Below are 27,571 nucleotides of genomic sequence, written 5' to 3'. Positions count from 1 at the left end.
GCTGCATCTCACAGCTGTTTCTCAGAGCATAGTTTATCGCTGGCTGCATTTCGGAACTGCTTCCTGAACACGTACTGTCGAGCTGAACTTTTCATTCAGTTGCGTTGCTTGAAAACAAAAATAAATCACTGATACCTTGGCTCTGGCCAGCTATTGTCGGTCGTGCTGCTAGCATATGATATCTGTTTGTTTCTCCTTTCCTAGGCTGGCGACCTATAACGTGCATGTGATCAGGGTTTTGCTCTTTATTATGACCGTATCAAACGGCGGGGATGGAAAATGAGCCCCCGGAGAGGATCAGGTTCTCAAGTCCCAGGGGAAATAGCACCAGCTCCAACAAATATAAAGAGGCGCCTGAGTTGCATTATTTCAAATGGACCCCTCTGAACCTAGCATGTGCTGCAAGGAATAAAAAATGATCCCCGCAGTGAAAAGAAATAGTGTCCAGTTCTCTAGGCCAGGGCAGCCCCCTGAGCCTGATGGATTAAGTGGGGAGGGGATCTTCAGTGACTCTGAATGCAAAGAAGCTGGTTCAGAAAAGAACAGCCACACACCTAGCCAATCCCAAGGGGACCCCCTAAAGGACATGTCAGACTCCTCTGTTTCTTCTTACCACACCGCTCTGTGCTCAGAGGGGGCTGAGAGTTTTAAGGACTGCGTGGAGTCTCTGGAAGATGAAGGGGACACTCTGTTAACCCAGCCACCTGATGGCGACCCAGATGATGAACGTGATCTGCATCGCACGAACAAAACTGCACCGGTGAGCCTTTCTGAACGGAGCCCGGCTGGCATGAAAGGCTTTTGGAGGGGCACTTCTGAGGACACAGTTGAGCAACTACGTGGGACGCCAAGTGATTTTGACAAAGCCACATGGGAGCTGCCTGATAAAAACAGCAAAGGTGCTGGTGATATTTGTGCCGCTGCCTCTACAGCCATAGTTCATTCAGCTTTAAATAGAAGCCAGGCTTCAGGGGGGAGTTTAACAACCACAGCTGAGAGGACATTTAGCCCCCAGGCAGGCAGGGAGTGTGCCGCAAGCAATCAAGTTTGCAGATACAGAGGCTACCTCAGTGCCAAGGAGAAGCAACAGGTTCAGATGTCAATCACAGGCCCTGCTAAGAATAGCTCTGCTCCAGGGTACAGCAGCAGGATGGGGCTAGCCACAAGAGAGCTGCAGCCTGGAGCCAGTGGGTCTAAATATTTGGATCCGCCTTTACGATTCAATGCACCGAAACCCAGGGAGATGTTCCTCAAAGCGCACAATACAAAGGGCAGCAGAGCTCCTGGGATTAGCAAGGCCCCCTGCCCCCAGTACTGCGCTGACAACTCCAGCGCTGGAAGCGACTCCGAAGAGGCTGATAATGAAGTTCAGAAGCTCACTGCTCTGTCGTTCCGGAGCCTCTCGTGCCCTCACGGTGGTTCCCTACATATGTACAGTTCTAGTAACAGGACATCGTCTAGCTTGTCCAATTCCTTGTCAGAAGACAGTAATGGAATGAACAGGTGGTCAACGCGTAATGAGCTGAGAAAAGCAGAGGTGGTCAGCCAGGCAAAGGGCAGCAGACAATTCCCTGCTGCCAGCCAAGTCCCAGAAAAAGATCCGCCCAGTTACTCATTCGGGAAGGACCCATTCGAGTGCGTTGATGTGGTGCTGGAAAGCACCAACGGCAAAAAGGGCCACTCCAAAAAGAGGACCGTGCCCAAGCGTCAGATCCAGCTCAAGCAGAGAGACAGGAATGAGATGAGTTTCCTTGGAGCAGGGGACCGCGCTGCCCATCAGCCCTTTGCAGCACCCAGGAACGACCCCTGCCCAAAGGGCAGGACCATCAGCAGTGAATTCAGAATAAACTACAAACAGTTTATGAAAACAGCATCATTAGACGACTCGTACAGCAAAACCAGGATGGCCTCCTGCCTGGTGAAAAATGTGCTGGCCAAGAAAATGCAATACGAGCAGAGGATCAGAATGGAGCAGAAATCGATGCAGGGCAGCTCGACCTCTTCTGTACCATCCTCCATAAGTACGGACCTCGTGGGGGATTTCACGGAAGGGAAGTCGAGTTCTCTGTCCAAGTCCGACTGCAGCTGTTCAGCTGAAGATCTGCAGAGTCATTCAATGAGCGAAAGGTCTGAGTCAATGAGCCAAGAAAGCACCGATGCCATGCGGCCTACCAAAGGTGTAGTGCTGAACGAGCAGCAAAGGGAAAATGTCTGCAAGCTGAAAAAGACGTTCAACGAGCTGAATGAAAGACTGAAGTCTCATGAAGCCACTCAGTCCAAGCCGCTCCCCATCTTGGCAGATGGCGTGAACAGGGATTCAGGTGACGGCAGGAAGCAGGTTGCCAGAGAGAGGAAAGAATACTGGAGAGCTCGTGCCCTGTTTGAATCCAAGCAGGCTGAGGTGAAAGGCTTGGGTGTCGCCCCAACGTTTTCCAAAGCACAAAAGCCATGGCCCAGTTTGAAGCAGCGAGCGATCAGCAAGAACAAGCACACGTCATGGAAAGAGGAGAAGGTTCCCTTCAAGCCAAAAAGTTTGGTGGTGCCCAGGGATCCAGCCAGGAACATCTTCACATCCACAACGCAGGAGATGAAACTGATCCCACAGAGCAAACCCGAACAGCAGCAGAAGATGCTGAATGTCTCCAGGCAGCTGATTCCGGAGGGAGGTGCCGAGGAGAAGAGGCCAGCAGCAGTGCAGAGCACCAAGTATTCCTCTCTCATTTTGCCCACTTCCTGCAGATCACGCAGCGATGGAAAACGCAGCCCCCCTGAAGCATCGCACGCTCAGGAGGCCAAGAAGACAGAGAGTAAAAGGAGGGGGCGAATACATCAGCCCAGGGACGTCAGAAAGTTAGTTAAGAACACCTATAGCTTGAGCTTTAAATCTTCAGACAGCTTCAATATAGACCAAGAAACCAACAGTGGGGATAGCATAAGCCTATCAACAAAGGAGTCCACTGCAACCTCCCCTCTGTTTATACACTGCACCTCAGTGTGTCGCAAAGATGATGTGCAAACAAAGACCCATTCACATGGAAAAAACCAGGAGCAGCAGTTGAACTTAGATTTGTCAGCGCTTTGCATACCAGATCAGAGAGCGAGTGACCTGCAACACAGTGCAGCTTTAAAGCCCACCACTAAGACCCACGTGGATGGACCTGTCAGTCTTACCGAAAGCAAATGCACTGCAGTGGGTGAATCTCCAATCCACATCACTCAAATTCAGTCCAAGAAGAAGGTTGTAGCTAGGAATGAAGAACCCCAGCTAAAGCCTGAAAATAAACCAGTGTGTTACGAGAGGAGTGAGCTAAATGTAACACCATGTTCCAAAGCCATGAGGAAAGCACCTCAGATGGAATCCCAGCTTAATGTTAATGTCAACAGTTCTCTTTCCAAGCATCCACACAGAACACAAGCTGACCACTTCCCTGCTCCAACTTACCCAACTTCAGATGGAATGTCTTCGAAAGACTCATCGACACAAGCTAATTGCAGCTCACTAGAAAAAAGCAAAGCTGTTCTGTTTCCATCTTCAGCCTCTCCTAAGGACACCAAGAACCACACTGACATCAATCGCAACACCTCCAGGCCAGGTCATTTTCAGGAGGCTCAGGCCCAGAAGGAGCCTGAGTGGCCATTTCAGAAGCATTTATCCACTGAGATCATCTCATTGACACCTCATGACAGTCAAGACTTTTCTGTCAATCCAAAAGAAGAAAACAATGTCTCTGAACAGACCAAGGAAGGCTACAGACATCTACAACCCATAAAGCCAACAGTGACAAGTACCCAAACATCCCACACAAACACACCAGCAAACAATCAGTCTGTTAACAGTTCATATCAGCAGAAGGTCCAGAATAAAATGTTTGATGCCCCCAGGCCATTGGATAGCCAGGTGTTTGTGCCAGCAACCCTCATGTCTCCAGAGTGTGCCAATTCCGATGCCTCCTTGAGATCAAAGGAATACAGTGAAGAAACCAGACTACCAGGAGTTCCTTCTACTGCACCATCACCCCCAGCTGGAAAGCTCCAAGATCAGAGGGAGAGTTGGGATCACTTGAACAGACAGCAGGCTGGAAACGAGCAATATTTCACAGCCACCCATGCTGAGAATGCCAACTATTTAACGATTCCCGTGAAAGCCCAGAAACCCGAAGCAGCTCCTAAGCCCTTGGTGCCCTCCCATCCAGACCACACTTTGGTCAGTTCCAATGTGTTCTTCCAGCCAGGCAGGGAAACACCCGTGAGCACAACAAGCAATGAGTCTCCACAGTTGAAAGCGCCTGAGGGCAAGGCAGCCGCAGACCACTCCATGAATGACCAGCCAAGCCATGTCCAGCCCCATCACAGAGTCAACGACTCACCCAATTTCTTGAGGAGGAACAACGGTGTTTCACCAGGCAGTAGAAGTGCCCCTAGCCCCACCAGGTCTTTTGCTCCCCAGCCCCAGGCTCACAGGAAAATGCTCATTGATCCAGACAGCGGGAAGTGCTACTACATGGAACCTCCCAGACAACCGCAGCTGAAAATGCTCTATGACCCAGAGACAGGCCAGTACCTTGAAGTATTGATACCCCCAGTCCCCTTGGCATCACATAGTAGGCTTTACCCATCTCCTTTCAACCCATTGGTCATGAATCCAGGGGTTTATGGACCCCCCTACGTACCATATCCAGGATTCCCAGGGTTTCCTCCTCCTCCTGTGGCTATGCCATCCGTCCACCCCAATCTGCCAAATCAACAGCCCGGTCAAGAAAATACAAATGTAACTGAAACCTTCAGCCCTGGTCCAAAAGGTGAAGCTCCATCAGCTACTCAAGCCACCGACTGCAACTACATGGAGAGTTTATATTATATTCCTACTGGGATGAATTCAAGTCCTAGCCCTAATCAGCCTTTATTCTCCCCAGCTACAAGTTCCAGTCCTTCCATGCCAGAGAAAGGGCCCTTGTTCCGGATGTAAGACCCTCACCCAAATGAACATGCAGCACACGGAGGGTTAAAAGTGGGTTTCCCTCAGTGAATGTATATTGCGTATTTATGTCTGAACATTCGTACTTGAAAACAAGTCAAGCCTACACCAGTCCCCAAGATGTGGTGGAAAGGGAGAGAGACCCACTGCCTTATCCCGCTGGTTACACTTTGCTCCCCTTGTCCAGATGTTTGGGCTTCCGAAGTAAATCAGAGGTAACAGTGCACCAAGAAGATGGCACCGTGCACATCACTTCCTGTTCATCTCATTGGTTTCTAATGAGAATGCAGAATGCAATAGCCAGACTAATTAAATGTACCCAGCCCTGACCATCCTGGTGCTCATGAAGTCAATGGGAGGTTTGCTATTGATTTCAAAGGGACCAGGATTTAGTCTAACAGCCTCTCATCCATAACTGCTGATCTGTTTCTTGATGCACAGAACAAAGTATTCTAATGCTGGGCCTGATGCTGGGAGGTGCTGTTCACCAGCCACCAGAGTTATGTGTGCTCAGCACTAAGTGAATCAGGATCGGGCCCTGTGCCAGGTAATAGTCATTTTATTTTGGTTTTTGCTTAGTCTGTGTTGGTAGGACACTGTCCGGGAGAAACCCACTCTCTCGCTTTGAAAGACAAACCTTCCACTCGTCAGCATTACAAAAATTACCCCCACAACCTAGTTTTTATTTGTAACGATCGCTGTTTCAAGGGGCTGCACACACGAAGGCTGGACTGCATACCACCTCCCGGATTGTTTTGTTCTGGCAAGCAAAGAGTCTGTGCAAAGGGGAGGGCATGCTGCATTATGGGCAATGGTCACTGGCTGGGAAATTATTTCAGGGAAGTTTTCTACCCTGCAGGAGGTCACAGTGTGACAGCCTGGGAATCTGTGAGAGCTGTTATGGAACTTGTCCAAGTATTTTCAATATTAGCAAAAAGGGTCAATAATCGTTTTTAAAAATAGGTTCTCAGACCCATGGGAAATCTTAGCTGTTTCCAGCTGCTTTGGGGGGCTGGCTGAGTGAAATGCATGTCCTGCAGAGGGAAGGTACCTCACGTAAGTCCTGCTTAAGCTCTTAAGGCTCCTACCTGCCTGCTTAAGCTCTTACCTGGACACTGCAAACAGTTGCAATGTGGGCTTGGCGTTGCCTTTTCTTGCAATGATTTGTACTTGTTCTGACGTATTTTTCATGGTATCGTTAATCCTTTGGTTTCTTTGGTAGGCTTGGTCGCAGCTCAGCTAGACAGATTCGAGCTAGCGAGCTCCGGTGCGAGAGCAGCAAAGCCACGTCAGTATGGGCTTACCCAGGCTAGATTAAAAGATTGCAAGTTGCAACTCAAGTTGCACTCCTACCCCGTGACTGCAGTGTAGACATACCTCCTCTGCCCCACTCCGGCTCAGATCCTCAGCTGGCTTAAATCAGCCTGGTACCACTGAAATCATACGGGGCGATGCCTGTTTTCCCCCGCTGAGGTTCTGGCCCAAAGAACTGAGTGAGAAATAATTAAGGAATCTGGCACTTTTGTCTTTTGCTGCATAGAAAAGAAAAATGACAATATGTCCAAAGCACTTCTGTTAATAACAATTAGGATAATTAATGTATTTATGTGCATTGAGGCAGCGTCAAGGAGCCGCAGTCATGGCCCAGGACCCCAACGTGCCAGGCGCTGTACATACACCAACAAAAAGACAGTCCCTTCCCCAAAGGCGCTTCCAATCTAAATATAAGACAAAAGACAACAGGTGGAGAAAAAGAGGCAGGCAGACAAGGGGGCACAAGGATGATATGGGTCAGCATGGGAGGCAGTGGCTATTTAGTGATGTATTTAGTAAGTTGCATCTTAGTGCTCAACAGATGGTCAGTGCTGGAACAAAGGGACCCAGTCCAGTCCCCTGGAGGTGTGGAAAATAAGCGAGCAGCAGGAAGAGTGAGAAGGGAATTAATCAGTTATTAAACTTCTTCCAGTGTAAACGATCAGAGCTGCTGCTGGTAATCTGGGTACAGAAACTGTTTGCACATGTTCTAAACCTGACTGGGGCCACGGGAGGTCCTGCCTCCGCCCACATTCAAAATGCAGGCCATCCGCTGGTGTAGAAAGCACATCACATGCTCCAGCTCAGTGCTAGACCCAGCCTGCAGGCCCCCGCAGGATCCCACTGACATCAGGGACATTGCTCAGGTACAGAACTGTGCATCTGAGCACGCCTCACAGGATCGGGCCCCAGGGGTGTTTGCGCTCCAGAGTCCAGAGCTCTTGCTGCTGCTTTGCGGACAGCTCCCTGGTCACGGGCTGGCTCGCTGGTTTCCAGCTGTTCTGCAGGTGTCAGGCTCAGTGCGAGGAAGCAGCTAGAGAGGCTGAAAACAAGGCAGAACCAGCCCAGCTGCCTCTCCTAGGAGCCACTGCCCCACAAGAGGAGAGGAAACAGGAGCATCCCTCAGGGACCAGTCACCCATGGGGAAGGACTTTCTCGGGTGCAGAGAGTGAGGCTGCTCAGCAGTGTGTGGCGGGGAGAAATGTGGCTGGTTCAGGGGAGAAGGGAGCAGAAGCGATGTGGGGGGAGGTGGAATGAGAGTAAAGGGCGACAGTGTTAGAGGGGAGATTTGCCTCTCTGAGGCCAGAGTGTAGGCTGGGCCCCGTGCAGGGTTTTAACGCGGTTTAATGAGAATCTCTAGCTAACAGCTCAACTTTGCTATGCTTTAGAGCTGCCAGCCCTGGAGTAGCTTGGCTGGGCAGGAGCCAGAGGTGGTGGGTCCAGCCGTACTAGACTCCTTGGAATTGATGTGTGGTCAGGTGAAAGGGAGGTTAACGCAGGTTGAATAGTGAGTGTGAAATGGAAAGGGGTAATTTAATAATGGTGCTTAAAGGTGAACTGCAAATCAAGCATGAAACCTGAGCTAAGCAGCGATTTACATCCCTTATGCCCCCGCCCTGAGGGAAAGCAGCATAGGCCTCGCAGTACTTCCTGCTTCTCTGATGTGATTCCAAAATGCATCTTTTGGCGACATCACGAATACCATGGATTACCCAGGCTGCAATGCAACCTCCAGTATTTGTGATGTCACATCCTGGAATCTCCTCAGAACAAATGAGATTTCATGCAAGGGGAGGACAAAAGAATCATATACAGGTAAATTAAACTGTATTTCTCTGCGGAATGCCCATCATGGCCTGGCGAGAGGTGGGGATCAGTATCTCTAGGGAAATCTATAGCAGGAAAGTGAGACATATGAGCCCACGAGACCTTTGCAGGTATCATAGATAGCACCTTTCTGTGCCTACTGCAGAGCTTTTGGGAAAGTTCAGTGCAGATAAGCACAGCTCAACAACCCTCGCCAGCCTTCTAAGCCACCTTAACTTTTCATCCCTTTGCTGTTTATCATGGATAGCAGCCAGGGAAAAGCTTGATCAGCCTTCTAAATTGCACCCATCCTGGAATGCCTGACATGCTGGCTCCATGGCAAGCTGACCTGTTCAAAGCAAAGGACAACATACCACACTAGAGCAAGCCATAGGTTTATGAGTACCCTAAATCCAATAAAGGAAGCACCCTTCCCTCCCATAATATCGTATGTTCAGTGCTGGATCTGGAGAGAAGTGTCCTTCCTGACCCTATCAGTGATCAGCAGCAGCCCTGAAGCATGAGATTTTATTACTCAAGAGACTTTCAAATATTTTATTTTTTCTCTTAAACCAGGGAAATTAAAAGCCAATAACTATGTTAAATGCAACAGTTAAAGCTGGGATCTGAAAGTCACTTACGCCTGAAAAGGCTCCCACAGGAACCATTCCACCATCCTCATGTGCACTGCAGTAGGGTCAGTCATTAGGTGACCACATAACAATGGGGCAGGCTCGTCATTAGATATATAGGGTAGGATTTTTAAATGCACTCAGTTTTGATTGGCCTAACTCCACTCTCCATTCAAGCCAGTGGTAAAACTCCCATTGATTTCAAAGGGAGCAGGGTTAAGCCAATGCAGAGAGCTTTTGAAAAGTCCCCCCTTATTTGACAGATATAAGTGAAATATCTGGTGTTATAGAAATGGACCAGACACTGAGGGTCACAACCTGCTCTCAGTTACAGTATGTTAGCCTGGAGTGAATCCATCGCAGGATCCACATTGCAGAACATTGTCAGCTTTTAACAAAGCGCAGAAATGTGTAACGGGTTCGTCATCTGGGGAATAAAAAAACCAGAAGGCTTTTTCCAAAGGCAAGCTTGGGTTCATCTGCTGGAGGGCCTGCTTGTGCAATCAGATCTGCTCGCATAGCAGGTGAGAAGGGCATAAATTAGGGTTACATTAGTCCAGACATCAAGATTCTTCACAGGTGCTCTGGTCTGTGGGTCTGATTGCAGGATCAGGACATGGCGTGATCAGTATTTGGATTCCTAATAAATGCAAGAGCTGATCAGTTGTCTGCTGGTGCTAACCTGGTTTTGTTTTTTAAATGTGATCACGTGCAGTGCCAGAAAAAAGCATCGAGAGTGACATTTGATGCTATGAACTGCCAGGCCCTCTTCTCTCCAGAAAATATGCTTTGCCCAGCAAGCTGGAAATATAGGTTCAGATGGACCTGCTAAAAATGTCATGTTGTCTCCCTTTGATGTATCTGTGTCTTTCGCCTGTTCTGGGAAAGTTCTGGGTACGTTTGAGAAGATGAAGACACTGAACAAAATAGCTAGTGTTGAATACTTTGTTTTGCTTTGTAACGCAGAGGTTATATCTGCAATAAGATAGGACTGGACACTGGACACTGGCCTGCTCGTGGGTCTAAAGGAACCTTTCTCTAACATGCATAAAACAAATGCAATAAAAGGGCAATAAAAGTGGTGAGATTTGAAACCATTATATTAATCATGTGTGTAAAATTGTATTGGAAGTCGCCTTATGTTGATGCAGATTCCTGATGTGTTCGACTTGAATGAAATTCTTCTGTACAGTACAGGCCGATTCACTGAAGCTCTGATCCAAAGCACAGGGAAGCCAATGAAAAGCTTCCTGTGGATTTCAATGGGCCATGGGCACTTTGGTAGTCAACTTGCTTCCCCAGGTCAGCCTCTGTCCCCATTAAGGGGCTGGTCCTGGAAAGTGTCTCACCTCCGTTTGCAGGACTGCACCGTGACAGAAAACATCATTAATAGACAATCCAAAAAGACTTGAAATAGAATACAATACTGCATGGAACAGCCCCAGGCTAAACCGATACTTGTTGCATTTCTGTATTGCTCCACTCCGTAGGGTGTTCTGAGTAGGCAAAATATGCAGGATCAGGCTCTTCCTCGTGATGAGAGCTTCGCTCCTTCTTTTATTATTTCTTTGCCTTTCTGTTGGACAAACAGAAATGACTTAAGCCCCACAACGCTTCGGAAGGTAATTAAGTGGCATATTATTTTCATTTTGCAGATGGGGAAACTGAGGCACAGAGCTATGCAGGTCCTGATTCTGCACTGAAAGTTGTGCAGGTAGGAGGTTCGGGGACGGGGACTCAGGTTTAAGCAAAAATAACCCCCCCCCCCCACCTGGAAAGAGCAGCGACTGCCAGGAATGGTGCCACCTGGTGCTTTACTTGGCTATTGTATTCTATTCTATATGGTTTCTTATACCATGCTCAGCAGATCTATGTACTGAGACCTGCCAACTCATTTCACAGAGGCCACTGACCTGCCGTCTTCCATTCACCAGCAGCCTGCTCCATTTGTGCGCCTCTGAGCCAGGCTGACCTTTCCTCTGTGTATCTGAGCCAGCTGTGGAGCCAAGCCCTGTGTGTGCTGTGCTGCGTGGAAGGGAAGGGTTATGTTTGCTTGGACCAGGCCCCACATTTTCAAGCCTTAAGATTCTAAGTGGTTTTCTCCCCGCGGGCAATATAACTGCAAGTCTGCTCCTCCCATCTGCTGATTTACCTGGAGGTGACTGACATTTCACACAGATAGATCCGAACTGCCTTAGTGCAGCTAGGAACTGTGCCAGTCAGCTGACCACGCCTGGCCTGCAGCCACCGGGCTAACCCTTCCTTGCACTTTTAGCTCTGAGCAAGGTGCCTGCCACGTTTTAGTGCACGTTGGTGAGCCCGGGGGGGGGGGGAGAGCTTCTTGTAGCTAAAGCGAAGGGGGCAGAGCACTAACTGCCATATAACTGTGAGAACATGGGGAGAGTTTGGACAGAAGAGATGGAGGTGGGCAGGGGGAGGCTATGATGGATTTGTGCTTAGTGCCCAGATCCACAGGTTCTCCTCACACCTTCTATTGGCCATCTTAATTTTTTCCTCCTGCTGATAAGAGCTCATCTCAATTGATTAGACTTTTCCTGTTGTTATGCATACTTCCACCTTTTCATGTTCTCTGTATGTATAAATATCTCCTGTCTGTGTGTTCCATTCTATGCATCCGAAGAAGTGAGCTGCAGCTCACGAAAGCTCATGCTACAATAAATTTGTTAGGCTTTGGCTACATTTGCATTTCAAAGCGCTGCCACGGCAGCGCTGCCGCGGCAGCGCTTTGAAGCGCTAAGTGTAGTCAAAGCGCCAGCGCTGGGAGAAAACTCTCCCAGCGCTGTCCGTACTCCACCTCCCTGTGGGGAATAACGGACAGCGCTGGGAGCGCGGCTCCCAGCGCTGGGGCTTTGACTACACTGGCGCTTTGTAGCGCCGCAATTTGCAGCGCTGCAGAGGGTGTGTTTTCACACCCTGCTGCAGCGCTGCAAATTTGTAAGTGTAGCCAAGCCCTAAGTCTTTAAGGTGCCACAAGTACTCCTGTTCTTTTTCCCCCAGCAGTTGGTGACTTAATAAAGCCTGAATTCCCTGAGGATAGTTACAGAACCCAGGATACACTGACCAGCTGCCTGATTGCTTCAGTCAAAACACAAAGGGACAGATCACCAGCTAGTGTGAATCAGGCAGCTCCAGCGAAGTCTATGGACTGCACTAGGTTGTCCCAGCTGAGGCCATTGTGTCATGGAACAGCATTTGTTAGGAGAGGCTGTGATTGTCCACAGAGCCTAGTGGAGTTAGGTGCCCCAATGAACCCATCCCTCACCTGTTAGGGACGCAGACTGTCTGAGCGAAACTTGGGGTCTGATTCTGCAGGTCTTAATCAAGGCACCACTCCCATTGATTCAGCACTGCAGGTAGGATGACCAGACAGCAAGTGTGAAAAATCAGGACGGGGTGGGGGATAATATATAAGCCTATATAAGAAAAAGACCCAAAAATCGGGACTGTCCCTATAAAATTGGGACATCTGGTCACCCTAACCGCAAGGCTGGGCTCAGGAAAAATTTGGTGCCAAAGAGAAAGTGAGCCATGTGTTACCACTGCCAGAAAAGCAACACAAGCTGTCGCAGGGGGAAAAGTGGAGGGAATGCAGCAGGGAAGAACAATCAACTAGTGAGGGGATTGTTGGGGGGCTGATTGACAAAGAGAGATTAAAGGATTTCAGAGTGGCCAGCTTGTAAGTGGGACCTTGAGAACTCTTTGCAAACCCTGGAAGTGTTCAAACATCCAGGCTGGGTGTGGAATTATTTAGGGTGGCATTATTTATCAAGAGGACAGAACTAGGAGTGGAATTAAGCTGAAAACACTCCTAGGGGTTAGTGAATGAGGCAGAGGAATACACTCTCCCAGGAAAGGGGTGGAAACCTGAGGCCTGGGGACATTTAACCCTAGACTGGCCAGGAGGCTAGCTAATGAGCTCAACCCTGCATCAGCCAAGGGAAGCAGTCTGGTTGCTCTTGTAGGACTCCCAGCTGTAACACCTTCATGCTTCTGTGTCTTTATATTTAGCAGAACTATGGCCACAAGTGACCCCCAAACACCACGAATGCCATATGACTGAAGATGGGGAAAACAGCTGAAAGCTGCACCAATGCCCCCCAGGGGTTTGTACCGGGGCCTTACCCAACCGGGTTTTCATTTAGGTAAAAAAACTACAACAAAGCGGATTGTGCAGAGGGTGACGCTGCCTTGCTGAAGTGTCAGTGACTTCTCATTGGCCCAAAGGGTTTGCTTATTGCTGACCTGCTGCTTCCTTTCAGCGCATTCAGTCTCTCTCCCTTCTCAGTACGTTCCTGAGAGGGGCTCTCCGAGCAGGGGAAATGAAGTCACTGCTGTCGGCTGTCTTGGTGCTAACCTTTTTTGATCTAAGAGCAGCAGATGACAGAAAGCATTCTTCCTGCAGCAGCCCCCTCGGGGACTCGGGCCCAGTCTCGGAGACGGCCTTCTCTGCTAAGTCCCCCCAATTCAACGCTGAGGAAGCCTATTCTGCCCATATGCCTGAGCACCTTCGCTGCGATGCCTGCAGAGTGATAGCCTTCCAGGTGAGTCCCGCCCCACAAGCATTAGGGCCCATACAGAGACGCATTAAAATCTGAAGCAAACCAGTGGCTCACAGAACTGAGGGTTCATCTGATGGTACAGTGACTGTAGTTACACTGAAGTTTATAATACAGTGACTGTAGTTACACTGTAGTAATTAGTGTGTAGTTATAGTGTGGTTGTGCTTCCAATACATGGAGATACTATTAACAGGCAAGTGAACTCCATGACTGAATTACTTGTTGTTACCCTTTCAGGGTCACTCTTAACACATGACACTACAACAACTGTGAAATGGTACTTTTGGGTACAGGTACCTAGCCTGAACTCCTATACCCAGCCGGTAAAGTACCTGGGTTACCCTCTAGCATTACACTGTAACTGCCGTGTAATTACAGTCAGTGTATTATAATGTATGAGCAAAAGGAGAGATGGACAAGACCTACTAGAGTCTCTATTTTATTGTTGTTAATGTTGTTGTTACTATTATTACATAGCAGCCCCTGTCATGGACCAGGACCCCAAAGAGAACAAGACGACAGTCCCTCTCCCCTTGCAGGATCCTTACACAGGGATTTCCCATGCTGCCCACCTGATTTTGCTACCGGTAGTTCCACCTGTTGACAGGGGAGTCCTTGGCACAGAGAGGCTGCCTATGCCCTCAACCCTTCTGCCAGCCAGAGTAGCATGGGCCTCTTGGGTTGTCCTGTGGAGGAACTTCTGAAGGCTCAATGGGGGGTTGGATCAGGCTCTCCCCTTCCGTGACCAGAGATTAAGCACAGAGTAACCCAGCCCTAAAGCTCTATGGGGCAAGCCCTGCCTCCCCCTCCAGCACTGGGATGGGCCCTGCCCATCACAGAAGCACACTGGTTCTGCTGCTCAGGGAGTGAGGGGGCAGGCGCTGAGTGCTAGAGCATGGATGGGGAGCACAATACCAGAGCTGGGATCTGCCAAGTGGAGCTAAGAGGAGAATCCAGCTCCAAAATCTTGGCAAAGGAATTTTTGCCAGAGCTGCTTCCCTTGCCCAAATTCCTAGGAACTGTGGGGGAAGAGGAATGGGTCAGTGGGCAGTGTCAGGGGAAAGCCAGGGGAACAATATCCATTCAGTGTCACTGGCATGAAGCAGGCATTTCCTGAGCCAGAGATTTAGGACTCAGTCCTGCAATTGGATCCTACTGGGTATTTTTCACCTTCCTCTGGTATAAATTCCACAGTTGATGCAAGCGACTTGTAATATATGACCCAGATTTAATGGCCTTTTATTCATTTTTTATGGTTGACGTGGACTGGGTACAAATTGCTGTGCCTGGCTGTAAACCATCCCACACCACTTTGCTGTAATAATCTTCTGGCTCAGCAAGGCACTCTGAGGCCAGATTTTGAGAGCCTGACCCCCAACACAATTTTGCACCCACTGTTATTCGGAGGCACAGTTTATGTTGTAGACACCTAATTCTCTCAGCCCATTCAGGGACTTTCCCATCCAAATGCCATATGCCATGCTCAGAAAAACTCACTCCAAATCACCTCCTTAAAGTGCAGCTCTGCTCTGCAAAGTAACTCGGCAAAAGTGCGGCTTCTTACTCGGCAGATCTGTTCCTCACGGGTGTCAGAGCTGAGTTTATCTAGACTTGCTCTGAGCAGGGTTAGGCAACACAGCAGTTAAACCTCAGCACCTTGTCTACACTAGAGCTGCCCTGGAGTTAGTGATGGTGGGAAGACGTTGGGGGGGAAAGGCTAGAGGAGACAAGTGGTGTGTCCTTGGGCATGTTGGGCTGATCCAAAGCCCACTGTAGTCCAGGGGAGTCTTTCCACTAACTTCAATGCCCTTTGGATCACGCCATTGTGAAACAAATGTCCAGTCCAAACAATGGCACAGCATCTTCCATCCAAAGCTCTCAAGGTGCTTCCTAAGCAGGGGCGGCTCCAGGCACCAGCATGCCAAGCGCGTGCCTGGGGCGGCAAGCCGTGGGGGGTGCTCTGCTGGTTGCCGCGAGGGCAGCAGGCAGGTTGCCTTTGGCGGCTTGCCTGCGGAGAGTCCGCTGGTCCCGCGGCTTCGGCGGACCTCCCGCAGGCGTGCCACCGAATCTGCGGGATCAAGGACCTCCCGCAGGCAAGCCGCCGAGGGCAGCCTGCCTGCCGTGCTTGGGGCAGCAAAATACCTAAAGCCGCCCCTGTTCCTAAGTATGACTGAATTAAGCTTCGCCCCCTCCTGCCCCCAAAAGCTAGGTGGGAATGGACATACAGCTACCAGTGACCTGTCCTGAGCCGAAGCACTGGGCCTTCCCTGGGCTCCTGGTGATCCTGCTCTCCTCCGGCTGATCTCCTTAGCAAAGCAGCATATCCACATTGAACTCTGAGGCAGGAGCAACTGCTGGGGGCCTCGTGTCCCTGTATTTCAGGGACCTAGTGCACAGGAGAGCCCAGATCCCCAGGAGACGCCAGGGCAAGGCATTCAGGGCTTGCCGTTTCAACATGGGCAGTTGCAGAAGTTAAATCTACGTTAGAGGATGTCCCTGGTGTATTAAAAAGAAAACCTCCTCTTGCGGAGAGGGGCAGGATGCTGCCGTTAACAGCTGGCTCACACCCGTCCCAAAGCGGAGTCTGTTTTCCCGCTAGAGAGTAAAAATGGATTTATGCAAATCACCACAACCAGAAGCCTGCAGGTGCAGAACGTCCCGGGAGAAAATCCCCTAGAAAACAGCCACACAGCTGCTTTCAGTAGCCTTCGCTGGGCTCAGGCTGCAGTGCTGTGGCTCCCAGTCCAGCAATACCAGCCCTGTGCGAGTCTGACTACAGCCCCTTCTGGCTGAGATCTCACAGCTCTTTCTGACCCAGGAATTCAGCCTTGCAACCCCCATGGGAGGTAGGGAAGCATTGCTGCCCCATCTCACAGAGGGTTAGGTGACTCGGCCATGTTCATGCAGCAAGTCAGTGGCAAAGCTGGTCATAGACCCCCTAGGAGCCCTGATCACTGATCAGCTGCTGTGTCAATGCCCAATGCCTTTCTGCCCATGAGCTAATGAAAGGGTTTCTTTGCTGCAACCAGCATCCAGCCCAGCTCACTGCCCTGACGTAGCACTGGAGCCTTCAGCTCCTTGGGCTTGGATCTTTGATAGAGGCTGTTGCACTGGGAACACTCAGCTCAGCTCCTCAGAGGTCTTCAGGCACCTGACTCCCTTTGACTTCAATAGGAACTCGGCCCTAGTGCCTCTGCCTGGCTCCAAGTGTGTGTGTGTATCCTTTGCTGGGCTGACAGCCTCCGAGAGCAGCGCAAGCTTCCTCCCATCATGCCCTACCTGTCCACATGTGCTTCAGTCCTGGCCCAGAGGGACCACTCCTACGGGAGAGGAGGTGCAAGCTCCTTGGCTCACAGCAGACAGCCCACGAGAAAGCCAGTGATGGCTGTAACTGCTCTGAGTTACAGGGCTGGTTGCTCAGAGCTAAGCCTGAAGCCCACCAAACTCATTACACATCTGCAGCAAACAGCCGCAGTTGGTCACTGACACCCTGGGGCTGCGGCAGGGTTGCCTGTGGGCACTGAAACAGGTCCTTTCCGACCATGCAGAGGAAAGACAAGCTGAGCTGCAGCTGCCCCTGGGCTTTTCCAAACAGCTCGGCATGTTGGGTATTGATAGGTGCTGAGCTTTGGCTAGCCTCACCTCTGTTGTGAGTGCTGAGCCTTCAGTACCAAGCCTTTCAGCTTGGCAGGGTAACACAGGGCTCATAAGAAGTCCAGAGGAAGGAGCCTAAGACCATCCAATGCAGGTTGTTGTCTTTCCAGCTCTCTCTTCTCCATCATTCCCATCCTGCCCCCCGCCTCCCCCAGTCTCTTTCATCTGTCATCCTTCAGGGCCAACACCTGTTTGGTTTTCTGTTGGCCTCGGGCTTTGCTCCAAACCCTTGCTAACAGGTGGCCTGCTGCTGCCCCTGCATGCCCACTGCAGCTGAGCCTTACTGGTATGTGAGGGGAGGATGCAAACTTATTTTAACTTCTGGCCTGAAAGAAAGGAAACTCTGGGCGAGTGTTTGAGGACCACGCTGCAGCCGGGGCTCCTGCCCCCGCTCACGTGCAAAGTGGGCTGGAGGCGTCGCTGCACAGCAATCCCTCGGCCTGTGCATCCATCCGTCCGTCCCTCACGCACCCACCGCTTCCCCCATGGGTTTGGAGGGAGGGGGACACGTGGTGTGTCCCACTTTTTGGCGGATTATTTAACGAGATGATTTGCATATTTGAAAAGACTGCCCATCTAACTTTCAGCTTCAATGTGGGCAACAGGCCCTGGCCCAGCAGCGGCAGGGGCCATGCATGGAGCTGCACAAAACTTGGCAGCAGGGGCGTGTGTTCTACAGAGCGCCGGGGTGCTAGGGAGATGGGTGGATGCTGGCGGGTGCCTGAGGGGGAACTAGGGGTCAGTGCTGTTCCCTACTCCCCTTCGGTCCCTGCTCCCCCAGCAGCTGCTTCCCGGGTTGGATCCAGCAGGGGGTGCAGAACAGGGTGAGAGAAAGGGGTCTTCTGCCTGCAACTGCGCCCCTGGTGGCCTCCAGCTGCAATTGCAGGCCAGGCCTGCAGGATGGTTGGTGCCTTTGCTAGCCGGTGAGTCCTCGCCAGTGCACTCTGCTCCCCGCCTGTCCAGCTGGTCCCTGCCTTCCCTAGGCCCAAATCCCCCCATTCAGTGGGGGGTGGCTGAGGCAAGCCAGGGCAGAGCCAGACCTGCCTAGTTAGGAGTCCCAGCTGCAATCTCCAGCCTGCCCAGCTGGGGACGGATGAGACGGGCTGGCCGAGCCCAGCAGCTGTTAGGCAGCTGGCACAGGGAGGGGGAAGGAGCCGGACAAAAGCTGGGGAGAGGGGAGAGACATTGTTTCCTCGAGCCCCCATCATTACACCCCTGCTGGCTGGCTGCAATTATCTGCTCCTGAGCAGCCCCATTGGCCGGGGCAGGCTTGGTGGGGCTTCCTAGCTAGTATTGGCCTGGCTGCACCAGTGCAGGTCTGACTGCCTCCTGGGTTTCTCCTCTGTGCATCCCAAGGGGAAGGGACAGATCCTTCCACAGTAGGGTTGCCAACTTTCTAATTGCTGAAAACCGAACACCCTTGCCCAGCCCCCTGCCCCACTTCTTCCCCCGAGGCCCCACCCCTGCTCACTCCTGTTCCCCCTCCCTCTCCACACATCCCCTCACTCACTCACTCCCCCCTCTCCTGGGACTCACCTGCTGCCTGCAGAGCCAGGCTGGGAGGAGCTGACAAGGAGTCTGCCCAATTGGGGCACAGCGGGGGCTGCTCTCCGGAGCAAAGGGCTGGGGTGGGGAAATCAGGGCAGAAGAGGGGGCAGACAGGATACCCACCACCACCAGGCAGTGGCACCGACCTCTTGGAGCCCGGTCCGGAAGCCAGCCACTGCTCTGTCAGGCGTCAGCAGCTCCTCTATGTGGCTCCAGCTGCAGCTGCTGCTCTTCCTACCCCTAAGTGGCGAAGGCCGGCTACTGTGGCCAACTGGACTTTTAGCGTCCGGTCAGCATAGCTGACTGGGTGCTGCCAGGTTCCCTTTTCAGCTGGATATTCCGGCTGAAAACCAGACACTTGGCAACTCAATTCCACAGAGCAGGAGCCGAGGCCTCGAAGAATCAGTGACTTGCTCTAGCAGAGCCAAGATTTGAACCCAGCTCTTCTGAGTGCAGGGCCTTAACCATGACCCTTACACGAGGAGCTGGAAGGGGGCAGGCAAAGAGGCATGACACAGGAACCCCCTTATGCCAGGAGACCTTGGGAGTCATTTATCATCTGTTTACACCAGCAGAATGGTTTCGAGGGGCCGCATCAGTATGGAAGATTGGGCCCTGTGTGTGTAATTTAAATATATGGGTGAGGTACCCTGACTAAGCACCATGAAAGCCCACAGGTTTGTTTGTGTGTGCACTGTCACATCTGCTCAGTGTTTCCCTTCCACAAAAATCTAGGCACTAGAAGCACATTCAGACAAGTGGGTTTGGGCGTCCCCTGACCAGAGCAGGGCTGTGCATTGCTAACATCCCCACCATGCTTCACGGAGCAGTGTTCCCTCCTGAATACTATTTCAGTCTCAGCTGGCACAGAGGCTACGGTGATCGTTCTCTGTCTTGTATTGAAGATGCAGGAATACCTGACAAAAGCAGAATCCAAACGGTCGTCTGCTAAAGCACCGTCCGCTCGTCTGAGCGAGTCTGAATACGTGGACACACTGGAGAACAGCTGCTCGCAGAGCTGGGAAAAGTGAGTCAGCGCACGCTTTGATCTGAGCCCATCGTATGTGCATGGTGGCCAGTATATCTGCCCAGCGTAGCACGGCCTGCTCTCCTCCTCAGCCCGCCGGAAAGGAATTGAGCAGCACTTCAGGACCCAGCAAAGCTAAACTCAGAGAGACCCATGAGCATTTCCAGGGAGATGCCTGCTCTGATGCGTCAGCTGGGAATGGGAAGGGCACCGGGCTCCCTACAGAGACTCAGTCCTCAGCAGTCCAGGGGCGCTTAGAATGGCTCTGGGGAGATCATATTTAGACAGCACAGATGATCAAGGCAGGTCTTGGATTAGTGGGATTTCTTTAGATTGGGGAGTCTTGTGCTCCAAGCCCAAAGCAAAGGGTGATGGGGGGCGGGGAACCGCCCTTAAGCACAGCCCCTGGCGCCATGGCCCCTTAGGCACAGCACCGGGGTCCTGGAAAGTGCAGCACCTGGAAGACACCAGGAACTTGGGTGAACAGTGTGCCCCAGAGGTGCTCAGCACCTGGCAGCACTGCGCCCCAAGCAGGCTGGTGACAGAGAAGTAGCCTTTGTATTTCCCCAGCATCATTCAGCCTTGGGGTCTCCCCAGTCAGGGCAGCAGCTCCCTGGCCTTTCTCACTGGGAAAGGTGGCTGTCGTCTCGGCTGGCCTGATGTCCCAGCCCCGAATACCTGACCCAGGCAGTCAAGGCTGTCGGTGCTGTTCGCTCAGCCTGGATCGCAGCTGGTCGGGAGAGGGGCTCTGCTGGCCCATTGGCCTAGTGAGCCGACCAGTGACCAAAACAACAGTGCAGGCCTGTGGCTGCTTCTCAGAGTGTTAGCCCAGCCCATGAACCAGGCCACAAGCGTCCGGGCCAGCCCCTCGCAAACTCCGAGATCCGGGTGAGCCAGCTCCTTTGGGCTCTGCTGCCCCAGAGACAGCCCAGGCAACTGACACTGGGTTTCTTGAGTCCTAGGCAGTGCCCTGACCACTGGCCCATCCTTCCTCTCAGCGGGGGCAAGTCTGGGCTTTGCTGTCATGTAGACCAGCCCCATGTGAGAGCCACCAGGATGCCAGGCACTGTACAGGGTCCTGCAAGATGGGTGGGGAATTTCTTCTGCCTGCTGAAACTTGACCCACTATGACACAGCTAGCCCTGCTCCTGGGAAATGGGCCTGGGGCCTTGAATGACCACAGAGCCTCAGGACCACATTTGAGGAGACAGTGCCAGGAGCTCCCCTTTCCTGCCCCCCTGGGCAAGGCAGGCCCAGCTCCCTCCTCTCTCCCCAGCAGGTGTGAGATCTCCAGCGGGCAGTGGGGAGGGAGCTGCACCTCCCGCCTTGGGTGTAGACTGGAAGGCATGCGGCTGCGCCCTCACAGTTGGCAGAGCTGTGTCTCCAGTGTGTGCTCCCCATCCTGGCTGACTGCCACAGCCCTGCCTACAGCCTCTAGCCACGCTGTGGCCCCTCCACCCGCCCTCTAGCTCACCCGGGGGTGCCAGGGGACAGAGCCCTGCCCTTGGAGAGGGACCTGTTGTGTGAGGCTCAGTCCTGCCCTACCCCGGCACTCAGAGCACTGGGATCCAGGGCTGCAATTCAGCCCCTCCTGGAGGCAGGGGCCAGCTGTGCCACTCAGCTCTGGGCTTTGGGCTTTTGCAGCCCAGCCCTGCAATTGATCAAAGTTCAGATTCAAGCCAAACTCAGGGGAGGATGTTTTATTTAGCTGCAGGCAAATCCCCAAGGCTCAGTGACACGTAACAACAGGGACATAAACAAGGGGGTTAATAGATTCCTGCTCACAGGCCCCTCATGTAATCAGAGGAAAGGCCTGGGCTGCCCTCCCATCACCGGCCCGAACCACCAACTGCTTGGCCTCACACTCCCCCTCCCCAGGGGGCTTGGGGTTTGTGTGACCATCACTGTGACTTTGTGATGTTCCCTTTCTCTCATCTCGCCAGCTATGGAGTGCAAGAAGTGCGGGGAGTGAAACGCTTCGCAGGGCCTGGCCTGAAGAACCAGGAGACCGTGAGTGTGATGATGACAGGTGGACCATGGCCAGCAAGGTAAGCCCACTGCCAGAGCCAGGCAAACATGAGTGGGGGGCTGGGGAGCGTGTTAATGGAGGAGTAGCCTTGGGGGGCGCAGCAAAGTTTGAAATACCAAATGCAATTCCCTGCTGTATTTGGGGGGAACAACCCCCCTGGAAACCAACTGGCTATTTTTCTGGGTGCTAAATGGGTTGCCAGTGGCAAACTAGGCTCTATTACTGGTGCCTTCCAAAGGAAATGGAAACAGGGCCTGCCCATGCAGGGACCAGCCTGAGCCCCCACTTCCTGCTGAGCAGCAAAGGAGAGAGGGAAGCTGCTGAGCATGCTCCCCACGCCTGGCTCCCATCCTGGCACTGTGACGAGAGTAATGTTTGCAGAAGTGTCCAGGCCAGATTTTTAAAGGGTTTTGATGCCTCACTCCCAATGGGACTTAGATGCCTAAATACCTTGAAGAGTCTGGGCCTGAGTCCCATTTTCCATGGTGAACGTTGCCAACCTTGTGCCGAGCAGTAGCAGATTTCGGAGCCATGCCGGTTGGCGGAGAAATCCGTGGCCCTGAGTCTGGATATTTTTGTAGAGTCACTTGTTTGTTGACACTCTTTGTGCCAGTCCAGGAATGATGGTGCTCACACACAGCACCCAGGCAATCTCAGCCCCAGTGAGCAACTCTAGCTTGGGAGATTAAGGCAGAGAGCAAACTTGCTAGATGATTGCAACAGCTCCTCGCAAAGAAACTAGATCACAACACCACGTTGCTTCCATCTCCATGCACAGCTCACACGCTGAGACAAACAACTTGTCATCCTGTGTGTGACAGCGCCACCTGTTGGCACCTGCCGTAACAATGACGTGAATTCCTGTTTCTGTTTCTCTTGTCTTCGTAGATTATATAAGCTGTGCCACAGCTACCTGGGCGAATTTGGGGAAGAGCAGATCTACGAGGAGTACCGACGCAGGCCGGCTGCCTTGGCAGAGTTCCTGTGCTTCGAAGAGCAGAGAGCCTGCACAAGACTTAGCGACACCCAGAGCAAAAGCCCAAACAAAGCGAAGGCTCTGCAGAGTGAACTGTAGTTCTGTTCCTGCTCAGCCAAGATTGGCAAATAGGTCTAAGCTGACGAGTGTGTGCCGTCAGCCTGGCCTGCCGACTGGCCATCAGAGGAGACCAATGTGCAGTTTCTGGGCTTTCCCCCAAAAAACAAATGCTTCCAGGCTCTTTTACATCATTGTTATTGCTTAAAAAAGATCAATCCCCGTAACCCCGCAGGGCTGACAGGCACCCCAATAATAAGAAACCACCGTATACATCCGAGCAACCCAATAATAACAAACCAACATGTACATCCGAGCAACTCTATAACAAACCAAAATATACACTCAGGCAACCAAATAATAACAAACCAATATGTAAATCCAGGCAACCCTATCATAACAAAACAACGTGTACAGTTAGGCAGCTTTATAAGAATAAAATGATATTCTTAGCCCAGCAATTATTTATGGGCAACCCTAAAATAAACCAACACACATACATAATTACATACCATATATCAATCCAATGCCAGAAACACATGGTGGCAGATCCTCGGTGTAAATTATCATAGCTTCAGCAAAGTCTGTTGGAGCTGGGCTGTCGTCAATGGCACTCTGACAATTTCCACCTGCTGAGGATCTGCCCACTAGATCTAATATAAGCTCAGTATATTGAAATAGTTACATCCAGTCTGATTTTTAGAAGTCCCGACTCCTCACGGGTCCTATTGACTTCCTTTCCCACATTGAGTCATGGGGCATATGTAGGTTTGCTGTTGAATTCCTCAGGTTCCTAGCTGTGCATTTTATAAATAATGCATTTTACTAACTACACCTCTACCTCGATATAACACTGTCCTCGGGAGCCAAAAAATCTTACTGCGTTATAGGTGAAACAGCGTTATATTGAACTTGCTTTGATCCACAGGAGTGCGCAGCGCCCCCCCCCCCCCCGGAGCACTGCTTTACCACGTTATATCCGAATTCATGTTATATTGGGTCACGTTATATTGAGGTAGAGGTGTATATGAGTATAAATCAATGGCCCATCATTTCCCATTGTATCTCACATCTTTAATTCAGTCTCAGAAGGTCATTTCAATGATCGTCAACCCCATGGTGCAAATATGTTTCAGGTGGTTTGAAAAATCTCTTTCTAGTCTGGTCCCTTGTATGGGCTAGTGCTCGTTGTCTGGCAGTGCTAAGGTGTTTCCTCCCCCACCCTAACTGAGCACAAGGACATTGATGGCTTAAGTAACTGTGGAAACTTTCTGTCTTTATTTAGGTGGAGGGGTTTTAAATGCATTTAGGGGCCTTTTACTCACTGTATGATCAATTGTTTTCCCCTGGCTATTCTTCCCCTGTTATTTCGATCTAATGTTAAGCTGCCTGTCTTTTGCTCATCACCTGTGCACTCAACAGGTGACCCTGCTGCCCTCCCTTCCCAGCACTTAGGGACGTTTCAATCCTTTTCCACCTAACTTCGTTCACTTCTTCCTGCACAGCAGGATTTTTCTGACAGCGAGAGTCATTCCTTTGTGAATGTTTTCAGTTATTAACTGCTTCCTGTTGTGGCTCACAGGCCTGCAGTCTGATGAGCAGGCTGTGCGTTTAATATGCTGTTCCGATCCTGTTCTAGGTTCCTGCTTTACATTGTTAATTTCTAGCTGGCCGAGTGTCTGGGCTGAATGGCGCTGTTATTTCAGCGGACGGTTTGGTTTATAAAATGTTATGGTCTGAAAGCTGGTTTATTTTGCCACAGAAAAATGCAACGAAAATTAAAGAAAACTTGAAAATGTTGACATTGCGTTGAAAAATCAAAGAAGTTTGGCTGAAAAGCAAAAAGTGTTTTGGTTTTTCAGTTTTTCAATGAAAACTCAAAATATCCCATGGAAAGTAGCCACTTTGGGGGAAAAAATTATTTAGTTAAAAACTCAACTTTCTGTCAAAAACCTGCTGAGATTGAAAATTTTTGACCAGCCCTACTCATGGGCCTAGCTTAGTAAAAGGCTCAGACCAGTGGGAGCTGGGCACTCTGGGAGATCTGGCCTGATCTTGTGTAGTGCTGAGCATGTCCTGAGACAGCATTCTTCAGGTCTCATTACTGTCAGTAGGCGTTGGAGGCGCTCAGCACCTGGCTGGATCAGTCCCTGCTTGTGCGTGTTCAGGCATTTTTGGAAATGTTCACAAGTACTGGAAGGTTTCCCAGCTTAGCAAAGCGCGTGCGCATCTGGAAAGTCACACTGTAAAGCGTGTTGTTCGTTAGTCTTTCATGAAACAACTTTTAATGACTCAACCATTTGCAGCTGATTAAAATGGTTCGCTCTTCCAATCAGGGAATGTGAACAATGTCATGTGACTTTTGGTGACCAACTACGTGCCCCAAACAACTAATAGTCTGAGTGAACTGTTCACAATCGACTTATGGTCTGAAAATTATTCACTCCAACACATTCACTGGAAAAAAGTTAGACTGATTCATACACGGTTCTCTAACCAAGAAAGGGTCCGATGGCACAACGCATGCTGTATATAATGAATAGCTCACCCAGTTCATGAAATGAGATGGTTTGCAGAGCCTCTGTCGGGCTCATCACATACACTGACTTTTTTTACATTGTCCCTTTAAAGAGCTATTTACAAAAACCAAAAGAAAAAGTGTAACATTTTTCCAGAGTGCCTATGTCACTTCCGAGTCTGGGACTCATTAAGAGTCAAAGGGACTTAGGCACTTTTGCAAATTGGATTTAGGTTCCCAAGTCACTTATGCACTGTTGAAAAATTTACCCACGCTATATGGCAGAATGAGCGCTGACATCAAACGGAAAATGAGGGCCCGAGTCTGCTCCCACTTCTGTTAGTGTAACACCACTGCAATGGTGTTGCTCCTGTTTTACACTAGTGTTAATGAGAGGAGAATAAGGCCCTAGGGCTTTGGCTACATGGGAAGGTTTTCAGTGTAACCCAAGGTGTGAATTTAAACCATTATAATTCTACCAGCATAACTCCCTCTATGGACGCTCATACCAGAATAAGTGTGTCCACACAGGAGGCTGGCTATGCGGTATAACTATAGCCATGTAACTGGTACAACTTTCCCATGTAGACAAGGCCTTAGTTAAGTCAAGTCAAGTTCTAATGTGCTCCACAGCCATTATAAGATCCCTCCTCATTCTACATGAGAATAGCTACTACATCCACGTACAGTCTTACCATGTCCCATAGGGCTGAATGCTCAAGGAGTTAGGTGCCTAAATACCTCTGAGGGATAGTCCTGACTCCTCTTCCCATCATGCAGCCCAAGCAGTGCTGGGCAAGGCAGGTGGGGGAGCACTGCCTTGTGCAGTGTCACTTCGCATTGGGTAGTTTTGTGCCCCCAGCTTGGCATTTCCCCATGTAGGAGATAATGTGGCCACCAAAAATTAGAGCAGGAGAAGACGTCTTGGGTCATCAAGTCAGTCCCTGCCAGCACAGGATTGTACTTTGGGGCTTATCTATACATGGTCTTTGTAGCACTATAACTCCAAGCCTCCAGTGTGGATGCAGTTATACTGCTGCTTATAGTTACTGCAGTACAAAATCTGGTGTAGACCAGCCCTTATAGGGTCATTCTCAAGTGCTTTGCTCAGGTCAATTTCCCACCATTCAAGCACTGGGCCTTGCAGTGCCACCCATGGGTCTTCTCTCATTCCAGACGAGATTCCCAGATGGGCAGCCCAGCCCATCATTGCCCCAGATCCCACATTTGCCATCCTTCTGGATGTATCAACAGCTAGGTTTCCTCTTTGTGATGGGAATGGGTATTCACCCACGAAAGCTCATGCGCCAATACGTCTGTTAGTCTATAAGGTGCCACAGGACTCTTTGCTGCTTTTACAGATCCAGACTAACACGGCTACCCCTCTGGAACTTAATTCCACTGTGTGTGTGATGGATTGTCCACCCCACACAGGCAGAGCAGGCTGCACCTTGCGGGGAGCGAGGGATTGAAAGGCTGATTGATGATGGAGTCCAGCTGAGAAGGAACAGGTGGGGCTGGTATAAAGCAAGGACGTTCGCAGCAGAAAGGGGCTTCAGGGGAAGTAGTCTGCAATCCCCCCCTGGGAGAAGGGAGTTTGGGCTGATAAACCCAGAGGAGTCAGAAGGTGTAGGATGGAGTCCAGGGCAATAGCAGCAGGGTCTGGGAGAAAGCAGACCACAATTGCTAGACATAGGGTCCCTGGACTGGATCCTGGAGTAGAGGGTGGGCCCGGGTGAGAAGTGATGCAGACTGGACAGTGGAGCAGAAGACTGCCTGGGACTGTCGTCCAATAGGACTTTGCCACCCCACGATGGGAGAACTATAGTGACCGGGCTGGAGGGCCAAGCCATGAAGAGAGAGCCTCCTGAGTCACACACAAAGAGGGAGGGAGGTGGCAAAGTGTGTGAATGAGTGGCAGAAGGGGGTGTTGGACCCAGAAGGAGCTGGTCCTCAGAGCAGCCAGGAGGAGGTGCCCTAGTAGTGAGTGGACCCTGTGACACTTTGCTCTTTCCCAGAGTCCTGGCCCCTGTCATCAGCTGGGACTTGGAAAACATTAGCTCCCCCATCCATCAGCAAACATTCTTTAGCATCTAATGTTGCAGTTAATGCTTAATTTCATAGCAACCTTTGTAACTAATAGGCTACTAGAGAGAATCTGTGTGAATCGTGGATAGACACAGGTACACAGACTTTATTCCAACAGCAGCACAAGCACTGGGGCTGCTGACACCTTCCCATCAGCCTTCTGCCACCCTGGAGCTTTAGATGGTGAAAGACACTGGATGGACAGCCCTGGAGACCAATGACTCTGGGTCTTCACAGCATGGACAGTGGCAGCACAAGCATCTTCCATATTCCCAGCCATTGTGCCTCACCCCTGGCCTGGAGACACCAGTGTGAAAGGGGAGTTTGTTCTGCACAGCACATTCAGTTCTTGGCCTATCTACTGTAG

The 27,571-nt window shown here is 50.9% G+C and overlaps 2 protein-coding genes across 5 annotated transcripts; both read left to right on the top strand.

Annotated features, from left to right (window-relative positions):
* Positions 1-387: 387 nt before the first annotated feature.
* Positions 388-5,029, top strand: PROB1 (proline rich basic protein 1). The gene has a single exon (XM_039486068.1). It carries the CDS (start codon positions 416-418, stop codon positions 4,964-4,966), a length of 4,551 nt encoding a protein of 1,516 aa, XP_039342002.1. The 5' UTR covers positions 388-415; the 3' UTR covers positions 4,967-5,029.
* A 2-nt stretch (positions 5,030-5,031) lies between these two features.
* MZB1 (marginal zone B and B1 cell specific protein) lies at positions 5,032-23,539 on the top strand. 4 transcript variants are annotated; one of them, XM_039486072.1, is made up of 6 exons: positions 5,032-8,104; positions 10,383-10,441; positions 13,154-13,289; positions 19,415-19,536; positions 21,480-21,584; positions 22,454-23,538. In XM_039486072.1, exons 3-6 carry the CDS (start codon positions 13,242-13,244, stop codon positions 22,638-22,640), a joined length of 462 nt encoding a protein of 153 aa, XP_039342006.1. In that variant the 5' UTR covers positions 5,032-8,104; positions 10,383-10,441; positions 13,154-13,241; the 3' UTR covers positions 22,641-23,538. The 4 variants fall into 4 exon arrangements, with proteins under 4 accessions (XP_039342006.1, XP_039342005.1, XP_039342004.1 ...); XM_039486071.1 differs by having other exon boundaries at positions 5,033-8,104; positions 13,151-13,289; XM_039486070.1 differs by lacking the exons at positions 5,032-8,104; positions 10,383-10,441 and adding exons at positions 11,874-12,101; positions 12,757-12,890 and having other exon boundaries at positions 13,151-13,289; positions 22,454-23,539.
* The last annotated feature ends 4,032 nt before the right edge of the window (positions 23,540-27,571 follow it).

This window comes from Mauremys reevesii, linkage group 8 (assembly GCF_016161935.1).
Source record: "Mauremys reevesii isolate NIE-2019 linkage group 8, ASM1616193v1, whole genome shotgun sequence".
NCBI lineage: Eukaryota > Metazoa > Chordata > Testudines > Geoemydidae > Mauremys > Mauremys reevesii.
This window is presented reverse-complemented; position numbering and strand designations above follow the sequence as displayed.

Excerpts from the sequence above, each read along its gene's own strand:
- PROB1 (XM_039486068.1), top strand. The coding sequence starts at position 416 with ATGATCCCCGCAGTGAAAAGAAATAGTGTCCAGTTCTCTAGGCCAGGG.
- MZB1 (XM_039486069.1), top strand. The coding sequence starts at position 13,068 with ATGAAGTCACTGCTGTCGGCTGTCTTGGTGCTAACCTTTTTTGATCTA. Across the intron at positions 13,290-19,414 it reads GCAGAGTGATAGCCTTCCAG|ATGCAGGAATACCTGACAAA; the intron begins GTGAGTCCCGCC and ends CTTGTATTGAAG. Across the intron at positions 21,585-22,453 it reads GGTGGACCATGGCCAGCAAG|ATTATATAAGCTGTGCCACA; the intron begins GTAAGCCCACTG and ends TTGTCTTCGTAG.